This window comes from Lathyrus oleraceus, chromosome 5 (genome assembly GCF_024323335.1).
Source record: "Lathyrus oleraceus cultivar Zhongwan6 chromosome 5, CAAS_Psat_ZW6_1.0, whole genome shotgun sequence".
Lineage (NCBI taxonomy): Eukaryota > Viridiplantae > Streptophyta > Magnoliopsida > Fabales > Fabaceae > Lathyrus > Lathyrus oleraceus.
In genome coordinates, this window is record NC_066583.1 from 100,731,120 (window position 1) to 100,748,284 (window position 17,165).

At 33.6% G+C, this 17,165-nt stretch overlaps 1 protein-coding gene, 1 long non-coding RNA gene and 1 pseudogene across 3 annotated transcripts; all 3 read right to left on the reverse strand.

The window, feature by feature from the left end:
* Positions 1 to 9,939: 9,939 nt before the first annotated feature.
* Positions 9,940 to 10,929, reverse strand: LOC127087097 (uncharacterized). 2 transcript variants are annotated; one of them, XR_007789777.1, is made up of 2 exons: positions 10,743 to 10,929; positions 9,940 to 10,182 (listed from the first exon to the last, which is right to left on the reverse strand). It is a non-coding gene; the product is annotated as an uncharacterized LOC127087097 (long non-coding RNA). The 2 variants fall into 2 exon arrangements; XR_007789778.1 differs by having other exon boundaries at positions 10,703 to 10,929.
* Positions 10,930 to 11,684: 755 nt separating this feature from the next.
* On the reverse strand, positions 11,685 to 13,114 carry LOC127079006 (uncharacterized; annotated as a pseudogene).
* Positions 13,115 to 13,227: 113 nt separating this feature from the next.
* On the reverse strand, positions 13,228 to 14,235 carry LOC127079007 (glutathione S-transferase T3-like). Its single transcript, XM_051019424.1, has one exon. It carries the CDS (start codon positions 14,233 to 14,235, stop codon positions 13,228 to 13,230), a length of 1,008 nt encoding a protein of 335 aa, XP_050875381.1.
* Positions 14,236 to 17,165: the final 2,930 nt, after the last annotated feature.

The following is a 17,165-nucleotide window of genomic DNA, read 5'->3' on the forward strand; positions in this document are numbered from 1 at the left end:
AACCCAGAAGAGTCTCTTCAGAAGGTTTGAAAGTGGATTTGGTTTTGACAGGTTCAGATTTGTCTCCCATAATCAATTCTTCAGAATGTAAAGATCTCTGTATATGCCTCCTCAGAGGAGTTTGGGATTCAACAACTTCTGGTTGAGGAGCTTCAGATTCTTTTGCCTCGGCATCTTTGGCTTCTGAATTTTTACCTTCAGAACCTGAATATGTAATCTCCAAATCTGCAAATTTCTCAACTAGCTTTGACTTTTCAGAGTCAAGCTTATTATCAAATATGACATGCATTGATTCTTCAACATTGTGTGTCTCAATTTTATATACTTTATATCCTTTTGAGCATTCAGAGTATCCTAACATGATGCACTTTTGTGCCTTAGAATCAAACTTGCTCAAATTCTCCTTAGTGTTCAACATAAAACAAGAACATCCAAAAGGATGAAAATATGAAATGTTGGGCTTCAGATTCTTCCACAATTGATAGCGAGTCTTACCTAGAAATGGTCTTATAGAGATCTTGTTTGGAATATAACACGTTGTGTTGACTTCCTCTGCCCAGAAGTGCTTAGCCATATTAGTCTCATTGATCATGGTTTTGGACATCTCTTGTAGAGTCTTATTCTTCCTCTATACAACTCCATTTTGTTGTGGAGTTCTAGGGCAGGAGAAATCATGGAAAATGCCATTTGCATCAAAAAGTTCTTCAAAATCTTTGTTTTCAAATTCTCCACCATGATCACTTATGAATTTTATAATTTTGAGATCCTACTCGTTTTGAACTTGGGAGCAGAAGGTAGAAAACACAGAATGTGACTCATCCTCGTGTCTAGGAAATTTCACCCAAGTCCATATGTTTTAGTCATCAATAATGACTAGTCCATACTTCTTACCATTGATAGAACCGGTTTTCACTGGTCCAAACAAGTCAATATGCATAAGTTCCAATGGTTTGGAGGTTGAAACAAAACATTTAGCTTTGAAAGAAGTTTTAGAAAATTTTCCTTTCTGACATGCTTCACAAAGAGCATCTGAAGAAAATTTCAGATTTGGCAGGCCACTAACTAAATTAAGCTTGTTTAGCTGAGAAAACCTCCTGATGCTAACATGGCCCAATTGTCTCGGCCACGTCCATTGATCTTCATTTATAGACATAAGACATTTTACATTTTGATTTTTCAAATCAAAAAGTCTTATCTTATAAGTGGTGTTCTTCCTCCTTCCATTGAAAAGAACTGAGCCATCCTTTTGACTGATAACTTTACATGACTTTTGATTGAAAATAATGTCATAACCATTGTCACTTAATTGACTTATGGACAAAAGGATATGCATTAACCCTTCAACTAAAATAACATTAGTAATGGAAGGGAGAGTATTGTTACCTATTGTTCCGGAGCCAATGATCTTCCCTTTCTGATCACCTCTGAAACCAACGACGCCTCCTCGATTAAGTTCCAGGATTTAGAACATATGCCTTATTCATGTCTGTGTCGCGAGCATCTAGAGTCCAGGTACCATGATTGGTGTCTCAACTCTGTTGCTAAGGATATTTGTAACATAGATTATCTTATCCTTAGGTACCCACAACATTTTGGGTCCTTTTGGGTTAGTCTTCCTAGAGTTTTTAACAAACTTGGGTTTCTGTGCATGATATTTATACATGAATGCATGGTTGAAACATGAATGAGTTTTTGCTTTAGCCTTAGGTTTTGAAAAAGTTTAACCTTTAGGCACAACACCATTTTGTTTACTAAAAGGGACAAAATGAGACTGAAGAGTATTTGGTTTATCATCTTTTTCAGAATTATAACCAATACCCCTTGTTCCGTTTTTGCTTACACCATAAATCATTGAAGCCATTAAGCTTCTATTCAAGCTTCTGGCAAGAAATTTCTGGAAAGAATTATCATATTTCTTTATGATATCACCAAAACCTGTAGAGGCTTTTGAAAGAATTATCTTCTCAGGTTTGAGACTCTTGCTTTGAGGCATAAAGTTGTTGTTTTTCAAAATGAAATTTTCTTCACTCAAACTTGAGAAATCTTTCTGAAGCTTACAGTATGCTTCTGATTCATATACATGAATCTTCTTAAGATCCTTGTATTTGTCCAGAAGCTTCTGATACTTGTCCAGAACTTTTGATAAACTAGATTCAAGTTCAGAACAACAGAGTTCAACAAATACTTCTTCAAAATATGACTCGAATTCTAATTTTGATCGAATCGTCTCAGCAGGAGCTTCAGTGCATGCTATAAATGCCACATTAGCTTGCTTCCTTAGAGTCATCTTATGAGGACTTTGAATTATCCCATGTAGCCATCAGAACCTTCTTCTTTCCTCTAAAGTTTTTAGGTATGTCTTTCTTTAACTTGGAACATTCAATCTTGAAATGGCTTGGCTCCTTGCACTCAAAGCACGTGAGTTCTTTTCCAGCTCCAGCTTTCTTGAATCCAGAAGAAGACCCAAAACGGACACATGTCCTTCTTTGTCCTTTGAATTTTCCTTGTCTTTTCTTCTAGAGTTGATTGAAGCGTCTAGATAGAAGAGACAATTCATCTTCTTCTTCTGATTCCTCTTCAGAATCTTCATATGTTTCTGCTTGAAGAGCTTTCATCTTCCTGAAGACTTCAAAGCAACATATTTTCTCTTTCTCTTGGGCTCATCTTCCTCAAGCTCAATTTCATGACTTCTTAAAGAGCTAACCAGTTCTTCAATAGAAGTGTTATTCAAATCCTTTGATAACTTCAGAGCAGTTACCATAGATCTCCATCGCTTAGGTAGACTTCTGATGATCTTTTTCATGTGATCAGTAGTAGAATATCCTTTATCTAGAACCTTAAGTTCTACAACAAAAGTTTGAAACCTTGAGAATATGTTCTCAATAGTTTCCTCATCCTCCATCTTAAACGCTTCATATTTTTGAATCAAGGCAAGATCCTTGGTTTCTTTGACTTATGCTTTCCCTTCGTGAGTCATCCTCAGAGAATCAAATATCGACTTTGTAGTATCTATGTTGGTGATCTTTTTATACTCAGTGTATGAAATAGCGTTCATCAAGATAGTTCTGGCTTTGTGGTGAATCTTATAATCTTTCTTTTGTTGTTTTATTATCGTTCTTCTTTCAACTTTATTGTCACTTCCATCTATTGGGCGTATGTAGCCATCAACTACCATATCCCATAAATCAATGGCGTGACCTAGAAAGAACTTATATATTATTTCCTTCCAATAATCAAATCTACCTCCATCAAAAATATAAGGTTTAACATTATAGTGATCTCTATCATTTGTATGAGTAATTATTGGTGGAAGGGCATCCATTTTGTTTCACACTAGATCTTTATCTGACACTGTTAAGTGTTTGATAATCTTATCAAGACCAGAACTGGAGATCTGATGTCAATTAAAGGTAGAAAGAAACAAAAGAAATGGGGGGGGGGTGAATTGGGTTTCTAAAAATGAAATCTTTTTGAAAACCAACACAATCAAACAATAACACGAACAAGAAAAATAACACAGTTTTTTATCCTGGTTCGCTGTTAACAAAGCTACCTCCACTCCACCTGCCAAGGTCATTTTCCCTTCTCAACAAGGACTTAATCCACTATAACCGAAACTGATTACAGACACCACAAAGACAACTCACATTTCTCTTCTTGAGTTTATTTGACTAAAACCTAGTCACTCAAGGAATACACTCAAACAAATGAGATTTACAATAATGTGTTTACAAGATTGCTTCTTAGAAAGAAGATTAACACAAGTTAAGTACAATGAATTTCTCACACAATAACGAACAAAAGCTCTATGTATGTTTATAAAAACTATACACAAATAATATCAAGTTCAACAATAGTGTAGTGTATGTTCACATGAATTAACAACTTGTCTAATCTTGCAAGTTTTATTTATATAGGCAACTAAAAGATCCGTTGGAGGGTAGAATTGGAATAGTAAAATGCAATTGTCTCTTTGTATAATGGTTTGTATATTGGGAGGAAAAATGGTACAATAGTATTATCCTTAGCCCACAAAATCAACGTAGTGGAGGGAAGGGTGATCTTGTATTGTGTACTATTTTCCTGATGTAAAACCTTTTGATCTTACCTTCTAATCTTCAGAGGATTTTGAATAAATGATGTTGAAGCATGCTTAGAAGGATCAAGAGACTAGTTGAGAGAATCTTCAGAACCTCGGCCTTCAGAGGCTTGACACAGTTCCTCATAACCTGGTCTTTAGAGTCTTCAAATCTTATTCTTTTGAGTCTTCGGAACTTGAGAGAGCATAATCTTGAAGGCTTGATAATCCTTCAGAGGCTTCTTCAATCAGAGTTATTATCAGAAGCTTTAGCACAAAGGTTCATCATAATCATTGTCTAAGATCATTCTAGAACTTGGCATCATCTTGTAAAGCACTTCGTATCTCTTTAGAGTCAGAGTGTGTTGACTCCAGAATTTGATGACGTCACACATCAATTTTTTAGAGTCAGAACCTATTAGCAAAATCTATACACTAGACAAAAACCATTAGGGTACAAAATCGTTCTCTAAGAAATAATGCATTGTTATCATCAAAACTAAAGTCCAGTTGCATAACCAAACCTTGTTCTTATAATGATATCATAGTTAGACCTGCCTAAATATATTTCAGTCAAGAGTGTCTAAAGTGCAAGGTTTGTAAGAGCAAAATTTTTAAATAAAGACACTTCAGTCTACAATTGCTTAAGCACAAGGCTTGTAAGGGCGAAATTTTTAAGTAAGGGGTGTGTATGATGAAGATGTCCATTGACCTTTCAATTAGTGTATGTACTTGGGTTTGAATCTTGGTTTGGTATTTTATCTTCTTCTTTAACTAATGACACTCATTTGTGTGATGACCATTGAGTTTATAGTATTTACATAATTTAGTTGGCCCATTCCCCATTACCTCCAACTTGGGAACCAGAGGATCGAGAATGGATTTGGTGTGGAATATTTCTCTTTATATTGTCTTCACTGTGTGTAGTGTGTAGTTTTATTTGGTCTTTTTGGCGAGTTTGAAGGTCTCCCTACCTTAGATAGGTTGCGAGAAGTGATTCATACACTGGTGGGAGGATTCAGGTCCTATACTGCCACACTCATTTTCTTATATGTCCCTCTTCTCGGTGTTTCTTTCCTATTATTTCACATGACATTCGATCCTCGCCATAATTTCTTCGATAGAGATTGTGGGATTGTGGGAGAAAAACTCGTCGAAATGTTCAACTTTAAGTTCATTTTGGAAGGATTCTATGAGCATCTATTGGTTGGGATTGATCACTTCAATGGTGACTTTATTGAATCTCTTCAAGTACTCTCGCAATGACTCGGTGCATCCCTGGCGCACATTAAGTAAACTATTAGTAGACATCTTTTGATGTTTTCTCGTTGAGAATTGATGAATGGACTTCTTATAGAGATCTTGGTTGTTGGTCATAGAGAATCTGGGTATGTTCATGTACCAACACATGGTTGCCTCTTTTATTTGTCCCAGAAAGAAGCTTATAGTTTAGGGAATCTGACGCACGTATTATCATTATATGGATATTGTTGGCGGTAACAAGCTCTCGCAAGTCGCTTTTTTTATCTAAGGTCACCAACGAAGGTGGTTTGAAGTTTTTTGGGATTAGTGCATCCCAGATCTTGGCTGAAATAGGTTGAAAATCCAGGGTCTTTGTAACCTCCTGATTGTCGCTCTCCATTTGTCATTTTTGTTGAAGGTTTAGAGCGCCGCCCTACAAGATTTTCGTTGTGGCGACGTAGTTATTCCATAATGGTTGCATCTCCGATATGGCATACATGTAGATGTTGGCACTACTGGCGGCGTGTCTTACCATTGTGGAATGATGGTTAGGATGACATAATTTTCAAGTGAGAGTAGGTTATTGATCAGTTTTACGGGGCCTCACAGTGGACAACAATTATACTTTCTTTGAATATAATAGATACTATTGTGTTTGTGTTATGGGACGCAAGAGACCTTTAGGTTCTGATATGTAAAAAATGAATGATTTTTACCTAACTTCATGGCTATGTATTTATAGACATGGTTGCTTGATAGAGATTTCTATTGAGAGATCGGTTCGAATGCCTACAAGCTTGGCCACACGTCCTCTACCTACGAATCAATAGGGGAGTGAATGTGATGAGTCTAAGGAGGCGCAATTAACTCATAGAACTCCAAATAGTTTCGTTATTGACCGAGAGAATCCCACTAGACTTACTTAAAATGTTGCTTCACACATTCCTCTATGAGATACAACACTAAAGAAAATGAGGTAAACTTAACCATGTGTCCGCCATATTCCTCCTGTTGCTTACGAGTTGGAGAGTCAACGGACCGAAGATTTTAATCTTCAATAAACTGGTTTTATAATATTATAATTAAGTCCGACTAAAGACATTTCATTCCAATAACAACATATAATTGTATGTCAAACTTAACAAATTTTATTGATATTTTTCTGTATAAATATTCATAAAATGACAAGTAGTTAAAAAGGAAAAAAAAAAGAGAATATAGTTTTAAGAAATTTATACATGTTAAAAAACTAAATCTTTTATTGAATTTATTTATCTTTTTTTAAACAAAATTTATTTACTACTTCCTCTATCTTAAAATAATTATTGTATTTTATAAAATTATTTGTTCCAAAATATATCGCATTTTAATTTTTAATGTAATTCTAATATTTATCTTTCAATTATGTTTTTTAATTAATATTCTTAATTTATTATTTTTTGATTTTACATTCATGATAATTCAAATGCACTAATAATAAACAATGATAATTTTATAAAAATATTATTCTTTATTTTATTTATTTTTTTAAACCTAAAATTACCAACAATTACAATTAGTTTGGGGACAGAGGGAGTATTTTTTTAAACAGAATTTATTTATATTTTGTTTATAATAATTTCAATTATTTATTGAGGAAGAGAGAGGGAGTGATATGAAATGGCAAAGACTGTCGTTAGCAAGCATAGATTGAATTAGTGTCCCCACACTAGTAGTCATGTATTAAACGGTGCGCGCTGTATTCACTCGGTGTAGGTGAGTTCTATTAAACGCAATCCCACCAAAATTCTAAGTTTCATAAATGAACCATTTATGAATTGGTCTTGTGTTTGTCAGTCTTTTTATCGGATTTCCCTAGACACCTAGTCTCACCGTTCATTGATGATTCCAATATTATATGTGAATTTTAACAAATAGTTTTTGATTTTATAGAGATATATTTTTGGATGCATCCCAATACACATTCAACAAATATTATTTTAAAGTATACTTTTTCTATTTAACTTATTCTAGAATGATTTCGTAATTACATCTATGAAAATACATTGGTATCAGAATCAACATAAATGTAACTTTTCAAAATGAATTTGACATCATAACATAAAATAAACATTACAATGATGATTTTAACGTAAATTACAATATTACATTTCAATATCTCGGTGGACGCTTGCACATCTTTAAAATATATTTGATTGATCTTTGTAGCGTCGCTTCCCACTCAAAGGAGGTGAAATCGGTGAGCTTAAACGTTCGTGCGTGTGTAGAGCCAAAGAAGAAGACATTTACGGCATACTGATGTATGTTTACTTGTGACATTTGAGACATTTTTAATTTGTGTGAAATATAACATAAGAGGACATAAATTTATAGAAGGCAAAGATAAATATGGACCACTCATTAACTTGCATATTGATTCCGGAGATATGTCTCCAGAACCGCACCCTATTATCTTGTTCCAAAATATCTATTGAACCTGTTAAATAATTTTGGAGATGTATTTCTGAAATATCTACTAAACCTGTTAAATAATTAAGGTCTTTTTAAAAATGTTTCAGAGATACATCTCCGAAATAAAAATTACTCAATATATAGGGCGCCTCTCCGAATGGTTTTACTTGAGTGTGCAAGAGGTGTGTCTGGACATTTGTGGAAATTCACGTGATGCAGTAAAAAGATCTATAGTGCTTTAAAAAATTCTTTAAAAAAAATCTATATCCGCGAATAAAATCTGTCACAGATATGGGACATATATTTTAATGTATATGTAAATAAATAAATGGATATTTAAATATCTGTTTATTAATAGATACTGATGCAGGTTTAGTAATATTTGTGTCTATGGATATTTATATTCGTTAATAAATTATAAAAATAATTTAAATATCATTTGATTATTATACTCTATCTTTTCATCTTCTAATTAAAATGAGTATTCTCATATTTTTTAAGTTTTATTTTTTTAAAAAAAATCACATTTCGTACCTCTTTCATATTTAAGTTTTTCATATACTCCATACATATTACTTCAACAATTTCATCCTCCAACAAATTAGTATCTCCATTATTACTCCTTAATAGTTCGTTCTTCCATCATAACTCATAATCACGATATCTTTTATTTGTTTTGATTAAAAAATAAATATATGGATATTATTATATTTCTTTTGGGAAAAGAAGGAAATTAATGTGATAAAATCTTGTTATTAAATTGAAAATGAATTGTATGGAAGTAATTTTTGGATAGGGAAGGATAGGGAAATGCTAACAAATGCACACCGGGCATTATTTAAAAACCTTAAATAATAAATTTTTATAAAAGTTTGTGCAATCAATGCATTTGGAAATTGAACTATTAAATTTTCTTTTAAGAATAATGTCTTAATATAGAATCCTTAAAGAGTGTCCCGGGACACTCGTTAGAATGACCATTTTAGATATCATTATATTTTTTGTTTAAACTAATAGAAGACTCGTGCGTCCGCATGAGTAGGCGGCCTGTTCATGATATGGTCACTCAGAGAACCAAACTCTACTGAACTGAACCATAATAAAAGATTGCAAGAATCAAACTAAATCATTTAAATTTGTTCAGAACCGAACTCAACCAAACCAATTGGTTCGGTATATCAATTTTTGATTCTGAATAGTACCAAACTATTAGTAACCAATTTTTTTAAGAGAACAACTTATTATGGTGTATAGAACCATTATTTATTTTTTTGAATTTTTTGTAATAAATTATTCTTTAAGGCTTTAAATTTTAAAAAAAAAACATATATCTCCATTGCACATGTAGAATTATGATATAACATTAACACTATATTTCATGTCAGTAATATACAACATTTGAATCCGTTCAAAAAAAATTATACTTGATGGCTATTGCTGAATGTTAACCTTTCGTATTATAATCAAATAGGAGTATCATACATTAATAAAATGGAAGGAAAAAAAAAAGATTTCTGTGTGGAAAGAAAGAGAGTTTTATCAAATATCTTACATTGTGATCAATTATCTCAGAAGAGTTGTATTTCAAAACCAGAGTTTAATTTCAGCGGAAAAGAATTTTTAATTCATTTTCGGAAGCATTTTTTATAAGTAATATGTCATTAATATTATTACCCTTAAAAATTTGATTTTTAAATAATTATTTTTTATATTTTAAATAAATTTTAATATCAAAAAATCAATTTGAAAAAAATACTGCTTAACCAAAACCAATTAATACCATATCATTAATATAATTATGGTTAGTTAATTGCGGTTTTAGATTTTGGTTCGGTTAACCGCGGTTCGATTTGGTAATTGTGGCTCAATATGGTTATTGGACTGTGTTTAATAAATTGTGGTTCGGTTCATAAACCAGAGAGACCGGTTTAGTTATTTAACAACGGTACGATTTGATTCTATGATTCAGTTCAGTTCTATGTGTTTTTTGAACGGCGCTACTTATTAGAGTTATATTAGCATGAACAAATATATATGGTTGAGTCAGAATATCTGTTGTGGGTGAAAGTTAAATATAGAGATGAATATTTTAGTATTCATAGTAATAAAATATAATGTGACATAACTCATCATTTATGTTGAGTGAATAAAGAGATCATTCAAACATGTATCAATCAGTTTCAGTTCCATGTATCAAGTTGAAATGAATAGTTTGTTATATCAAGCTGAAAATTACATAATCTGTTTCTATAATTTAAGACCTTTTCAAGCAATAAATAAACCAGGTAAATAAATAACAGTAGAAAGCTAATAACTAATCTGCACCGATCAACGCCATGAATGGCAAGCTTCCATACATTGTTACCAATCTTCAAATCAACAATCATTATGGGTGCTCTAGACATGGTAATCTGAAAAGTGACAAATGAAAAATAACATGCGTAAGACAACATATGAAGAGGGCACAAAAAACATGAGCACAAAACAAAAAGATTTAAAGCTTTCAAAGAAAAAACATGAACTTGCACAATTCAAAATTTTACCAGTATGGTATGTTGCTTATTGAAAACAAAACGATGCGCCCAAAAAAGAAGTTTTTTTTCCAGTTTTTTTTTTTTTCAATAAGCAAACATGCAGTTTCAAAGTTGTCGTCACAGACCAAACCATGAGCACAAAATAAAAACAGATCAAACTTTCAAAGAATAAACTTGAACTTCTACAACTCACCAACTTTAACGTTCACATGGAAAGCGAAAAGAAACTAACCGATGCGCAAAAAAATAAACTTTGAAATGGAAAACATAACCTTGTTGTCGTCATAGGCAAAAACATGAACACAAAAGAAAAAAAGTTCAAACTTTCAAAGAATAAACTTGAACTTCCGCAATTCACAAATTTTAACGTTCACATGGAAAGCGAAATGAAACTAACCGATGCGCAAAAAAGTAAACTTTGAAATGGAAAAGAAAACCTTGTTGCTTCAGTTGTTGGGCTGTGAGGATGAGAAACTAAGTCACGAGAAACTGGAACGGAATCACTGGAATTGTTGAGAAGTGATCTATGAAATCCGAACTCGGACACGGACACGGGACACGATACAGACACGGAAACGAGGACCCCGCTGATGTAAAATTCATAGGACACGGTCTTTTATTTGAAATAAGTTGTCGTATCCGTGTCCGCAATAAAAATCATAGGACACGGTCCTTTATTTGAAAACGGCTTGATCTTTTTTTAACAAAATATTTTGGAATTTTTTGAATTTAGTTGTGTCCTTTATTTGAAATAAGGTGTGGTATCCGTGTCCGTAACAATTAAATTTATTTTTTCGTTTGACACGTCAAAAACGTATCTGATACGTATCGTACGTGTGTCGTATGCGTGTCGATGTCCGACACGGTGACCCGCTATGTGAATGGTATGTTGGAGCTTTATAGGAAGTGATTGTTATCAAAAGGACAAGAGAGTTTAGTAAAGGAGGAGAAAACAGAGCGAAAACTCTTGTAAGGGAGTGAATAAAACTTGACCAATTGGCAAATGACATGTGGAAGAAAGAAAAATTCTCAAAGATCCTAAGAGCATCTCCAACCGTGAACCCATTTTTGGGTTCTTTGTGGGATCTATTAAGCCACGTCAGCTTGAAGCAACTCAACTACTTTTTCACTCCAATGGTGCAAATCTGAAGAACTCAGATGGGATCTCACAACTTTATTTTATATATTAATATTTTATTCATATTAAATTTTATATTAATTAAAATAATAATTTTAGTGTTTTAAAATAAATTTGATATAAAATAAAAAAAAAAATTAAATTAAACTTATAATTTAAAATGATAATTAAAATTAATCTCAAATACATGATATATAATTAAAAACAATAAAAATAAATAACATCACATAATTAATCAAACTTAAATTTCATCATCTTCATGTCCAAAACGTTCCCAAATATATTCGACTAGATCTCCTTGAAGTTTACGATGAACTTGTTTTTCTGGAATACTTGCTCTTCTTTGTAGCCTTGTTGCAAGATTCGGATGAGGACCGCTAAATGTTTCAGTTGTTGAGTTATTGATATCCACATTATCATAAGAGTAATCAAAATTACCTCCATATGTATGTCGTTCATCTTCCACAATCATGTGTGTGCAATATGATGCAGGCATATATGGTATGCTTAAGAGTGTCCATGTGCCAGGCACGCGCTGGGCCACGTATAGTTGCAAATCGAGATTGAAGCACTCCAAATGCTCGCTCCACATCTTTTCTAGCCGATTCTTGATGTTGAGCAAATAATTTTTTCTTTTCTCCCTGTGGCATTGAAATAGTCTTGACAAATGTAGCCCACTCGGGATATATACCATCTGCTAAATAATACCCCCATATTATATGGTGTCCCATTGATTGTATATTGCACATTGGGAGCACGTCCTTCCAAAATATCGTTAAACACGTTGGATTGGTTTAGCACATTAATGTCATTGTTTGAACCTGCAATACCAAAAAAAGCATGCAAAATCCATAAGTCTTGTGATGCCACTGCTTCAAGCATGATTGTGGGCTTACCATGATCACCTCGACAAAATTGTCCTTTCCATGCAACAGGACAATTTTTTCATACCCAATGCATACAATCGATGGAACCCAACATACCTGGAAAGCCACGTGACTCTCCCATTTGTAAAAGATGTTCAACTTCAGTGTTGTTAGGCTTTCTCAAATACTCAGCGCCAAATACAACATTGACACCCTTAACAAATCTTTCTAAGCACTCAATTGAAGTGCTTTCACCTATTCGAACATATTCGTCTACAAGGTCAGCAGGAGACCCATACGCCAACATACGAATAGCAGATGTATATTTCTGCAATGGTGAAAGACCCATTTTACCAGTTGCATCGACCCTCATTTGGAAATATTCATCATGATTTCCAAGGGCATCTACAATTCGAAGAAATACATGCCTATGCATTTTGAACCTTCTTCGAAATTGAACATCTGTGTATACTGGGTTTTCCGAGAAGTAGTCATTGAATAATCGATTGTGCCCTTCTTCACGACCTCGATCTACCGTTGTTCTTCTCTTTGGCCTAGAGGAACTTCCAGATCGACGTTCATTCTGAAGTTGTTGTTCTTCATCACTGTCGTCCATAAATTCTTCTTCAACCAACTCCCAAAATTCTTGATCGTAATTATCTGAATTGTCTGAATCCATTTAGTGAGTAAAGAATGAGAGAAAAATGAGAAGAATAAGATGAGAATGAGAGAACAATGACATAAGTGGTAGTATATATAATGGTTTGAATAACGGCTAGTTTGAATAACGGCTAGTTTAAATTAAAGTGGTAGTTTGAATAACGGCTAGTTTAAATTAAAGTGGTACTAATGACCATTTTACATAGGTGTTGATAAATTAAAGTGGTACTAATGACCATTTTACATAAGTGATACTAACTACATTCCATATGTTTTTTTCATCTTATTACAATTTTTTTCATGAATATCTCGTTGACTATCGTTCATAGTAGAAGTGTCTTTCATCATCATTTGCACTACCCTTAATTCTAGCACGTCCTCCTTAGCCTGCGCAAGTCTGTCCATTGTTATTGCTCTTTTATTCTTTGCATCTTGCGTTGCATTTGGAATTTCTGATGCCTTACCCTTCCTTTTTGCTACTTTTTGTCCCATTGGACGCTCCATTGGTGATGATGAGTTAAACTCATAACTTGAAGTTGTATCTGGGTTCTCCGATGATGCCCCACTAGCATAAGTCTTTGTTATTTTTGCAGAACTTCCAATTGATTCTTCGACGATGCGCCATTTAGCTTCATCTTTTAACAATCGCCATGCATACTCAAGATTGAATGTTGTACCTTGATCCTGAGCAAAAATAGCACGTGCATCTGCCATGACATCGGTCTCGGATGTCCCACTTTTCTTTCCTTTAAGAGCAATTTTGTAACACCCAACAAATTTTTGAACCATGCCATTTATTCTATGCCATCGACATTTTAACTGTCCCCCTAACTTTTCCCGCAATTGCCCATGATATTGGTTATAAGTAGCAGCAATTCTTAACCAAAAACTCTCAGCCTTTTGATCAACTCCCACAATTGGATCCTTTGAAACATTAAGCCATGATTGGATAAGTAGTATATCCTCTTCCCTTGTAAATTGCTCTCGAGATCTTTTTTTAACGACAACCCTTTCTTCTTTTTCAGTACCAACTTGAGTAGAAAATGGTGGGACTTGAGTAGAAAATGGTGGAACTTGAGTAGAGAATTCCATACTATTAGAATTCATTTGAGGTATAGGATACATATTTGGATTGTTTGGTGACGGAATAAATATGGCGGGGTTTGTTGGCACCGGTGGAATTTGAGAATTTTGAGGATTAGGATTTTGATAAATTTGGATGTAATTGAAAAAAGCTTGTTGATAATGAAAATGATTAGGATCCATTTGGCCTAAACAATTGTAATTTGAAGTAAAAAGATGAAATTTTGAGTTAAATATTTTGTAAAAAAAATGCTAATGAAAAAAAATTAAAAGTATAGGAATAAAATGATGAAATTGCGAGAGAGAAATTTTAAATTGAAGAGAAAATAAAAGTGAGAGAAATTTGTATTGGTAAATTTTTGGAAACCAAAATTATATTTATAATAAAAAATATGTTAAAAAAAAAATAAGTAGCCGTTGAACGGCTACTTTCTAAATAAAAAAATAGAAAAAAAGAAAGTATTTGTTGCATGATGAATGAATTGCGGGCTACTTTCTAAATAAATAAAAATAGAAAAAAAGAAAGTAACTGTTGCATGTTGAAGCACTGGCATTGCCATGTTGGCGAACTCCAACCATTGAACCCTGAAAAAACTGCTCTCATTGTTGTTCCACCCTGGCAAACTGGGTTGAAAAACTACCGTTGGAGATACTCTAAGAAAGGAGTATTTGTGAACTATTGTAATAACCTTTGACAGGAAAGAAAATAATTTTGGTGAAAAGGATAACTGGGTTGAAAAACTACCGTTGGATTTCAAAATATAATTTTTTTTAGTTATGTGTTGTTGTTTTTAACACTCACCTCTAACAAATTATTTTTTTTCTATTGCAATCTATTTCACATAATGATATTGTTTTTGTTTTTGTTATTTTGTTGTTGTTTTTGTTACTATTGGTGTTTCCATCTCTTACCAATGTTGAATGGTAAAAGGAAATATTGTTAGTGGAATAACTTCTCAATGTTGTCAATAAAAAAAAAAACATTATGTAATATATTGCTTTCATACTCTAATTGGTGAATGGTAAAAAACTGAAAAAGAAAACAATACATTTTTTTTTCATTCACTATTTTTTGCAATAGATGTAATCTACTATCTCTGTTGATTTAGGAGTCAAAGGGAAGTGTCCTTATTTTAATTTATTTTTATTTAAAAATATATAATATTTGCCCTCGGGTTTAGGTCAAAATCGAGGAAAAAGTAAATCGCTTTTGTCTCAACATATCTTGTCATCCATTTATAAAGTAACAACACTCAAGATATTGGTAACACAACATTCCACAAAGAATATTCTACATCTAATCAGAACACAACACTACCACTATATACCTAGGACGCTCTATTGTGAAACTCAAACATTGATAATGAATGAATATGTCTAGAGCCTACTGAGTTCTATGACGCCAACAAGTCAAGATCCCACTAGGTCTCTCTGAATTCTCTATATCTAGAACTTACCGAGTTCTACGACGCCAACAGGTTGAGATCCCACTGGGGCTCTCTGACTTCACTATGTCTAAAACCTACCGAGTTCTACGACGCTAACTAGTCGAGATCCCACTAGGGCTCTCCGACTTCTCTATGTCTAGAACCTACCAGGTTCTACGAAAATAACAGGTCAAGATCCCACTAGGGCTCTCAGACTGCTCTATATTTAGAACCTAATGGGTTCTACGACGACAACTGGTCCATATCCCATATTGGGGCTCTCCAGTTTCTCTATGTCTAGAACCTACCATGTTCTAGGATTACAGTTGGTCAAGGTCCCACTGGGGTTCTCCGACTTTTCCATTTCTAGAACCTATCGGGTTTTATGATGTCAACAACTCAAGATCTCATATGGGTTGTTTGATCTCTCTACACCACGAATCTACCAGGGTTCTCCGGCTTCTTCATTAAAATTGTAGCTTCTTTTAATTTCATTAAAGTCATAAATCTTCCCAATATATGCAAGGATTAATCCTTCAAGAATTGATTCACCATCAATACTACTAACTTACAGGAACTCACTCGATCAAAATGCGTAAAATTAAAATGCGTATAGATTAAATTTGTGTGATCTGGGATAAACTCAAAACATTTCACCCTTACAGGATTCGTGCTTTGGGGGCTTATGTACATCCCAAAATTTGCAGCATAGCCAAGATATCTATCTTTAGTGTTGGTTGAGGTGGTCGTGCAGGATCCCGGGTGGAACACATAGGTCAGCCCCTGATAGACGCTGGATGACCGAGTCAGTAACCCACCCTAACGATTAATAGGAAAACTAAGGGTCGCGTGGAAGTTACAAAGTTGATGTTTGAACCGTTACAACTCATGATTAGTAGTCATTAGTGGGACGACAAACGTTACCTTGAGCGTTCAAGCATGGGAAACATATGGGCAACTCATTATGTTCCATTATGGAAAGAGTCAAAGGGTTAAAGGGATGGTTATATAAGAGATTCCAAAAATAATATCATGGATAGGAGGACACGAATATAGAGAAGAACCTGGAATACCATAAAATGATGCTCATTCCTTTCTTTTAAAAGAACCTCTCAAACCACTTGATTCCCCTTGTGTTTGCGGTCTCACCTTACTCGTATCGGGGAGATTATCCAAAAATGTTCATCATGAACAAATTAAAAGAGAAGCAAAAAGTTGGTTTAAGTTTGGTTTTATTACATAATCATCACGTATAACATACATCTAGAAAATACATTATACACAATATTAATTATTATTGATACAAAACAAGAGTCTAACGACATCATTATATATATATACATGTCTAAAAAATATATACAACTATGGCACATGATATACAATAGTGCCTAATAAAAAACTAAGATATATATGTACAATATTCACAGATGCACATAATATACAACGGAAGATCATAATGACAAAATTCTTCAAAACATTATCAGACAAGCTTATCATTCCCTTTAACCTGCAAAGAACCACCTGAAAAACAAAAATAATAGTGGGTGAGATAATCATCTCAGTGAGTTCCCCTATCTTATGGGTCCACTCGGCTCTAAAGGGATCTCTTATCGATTCTTAACTTAATCCATTCAACTTCGTCTTACTTGTGTGCACTCACACAGTAGAACAAGGACTTACGCATAT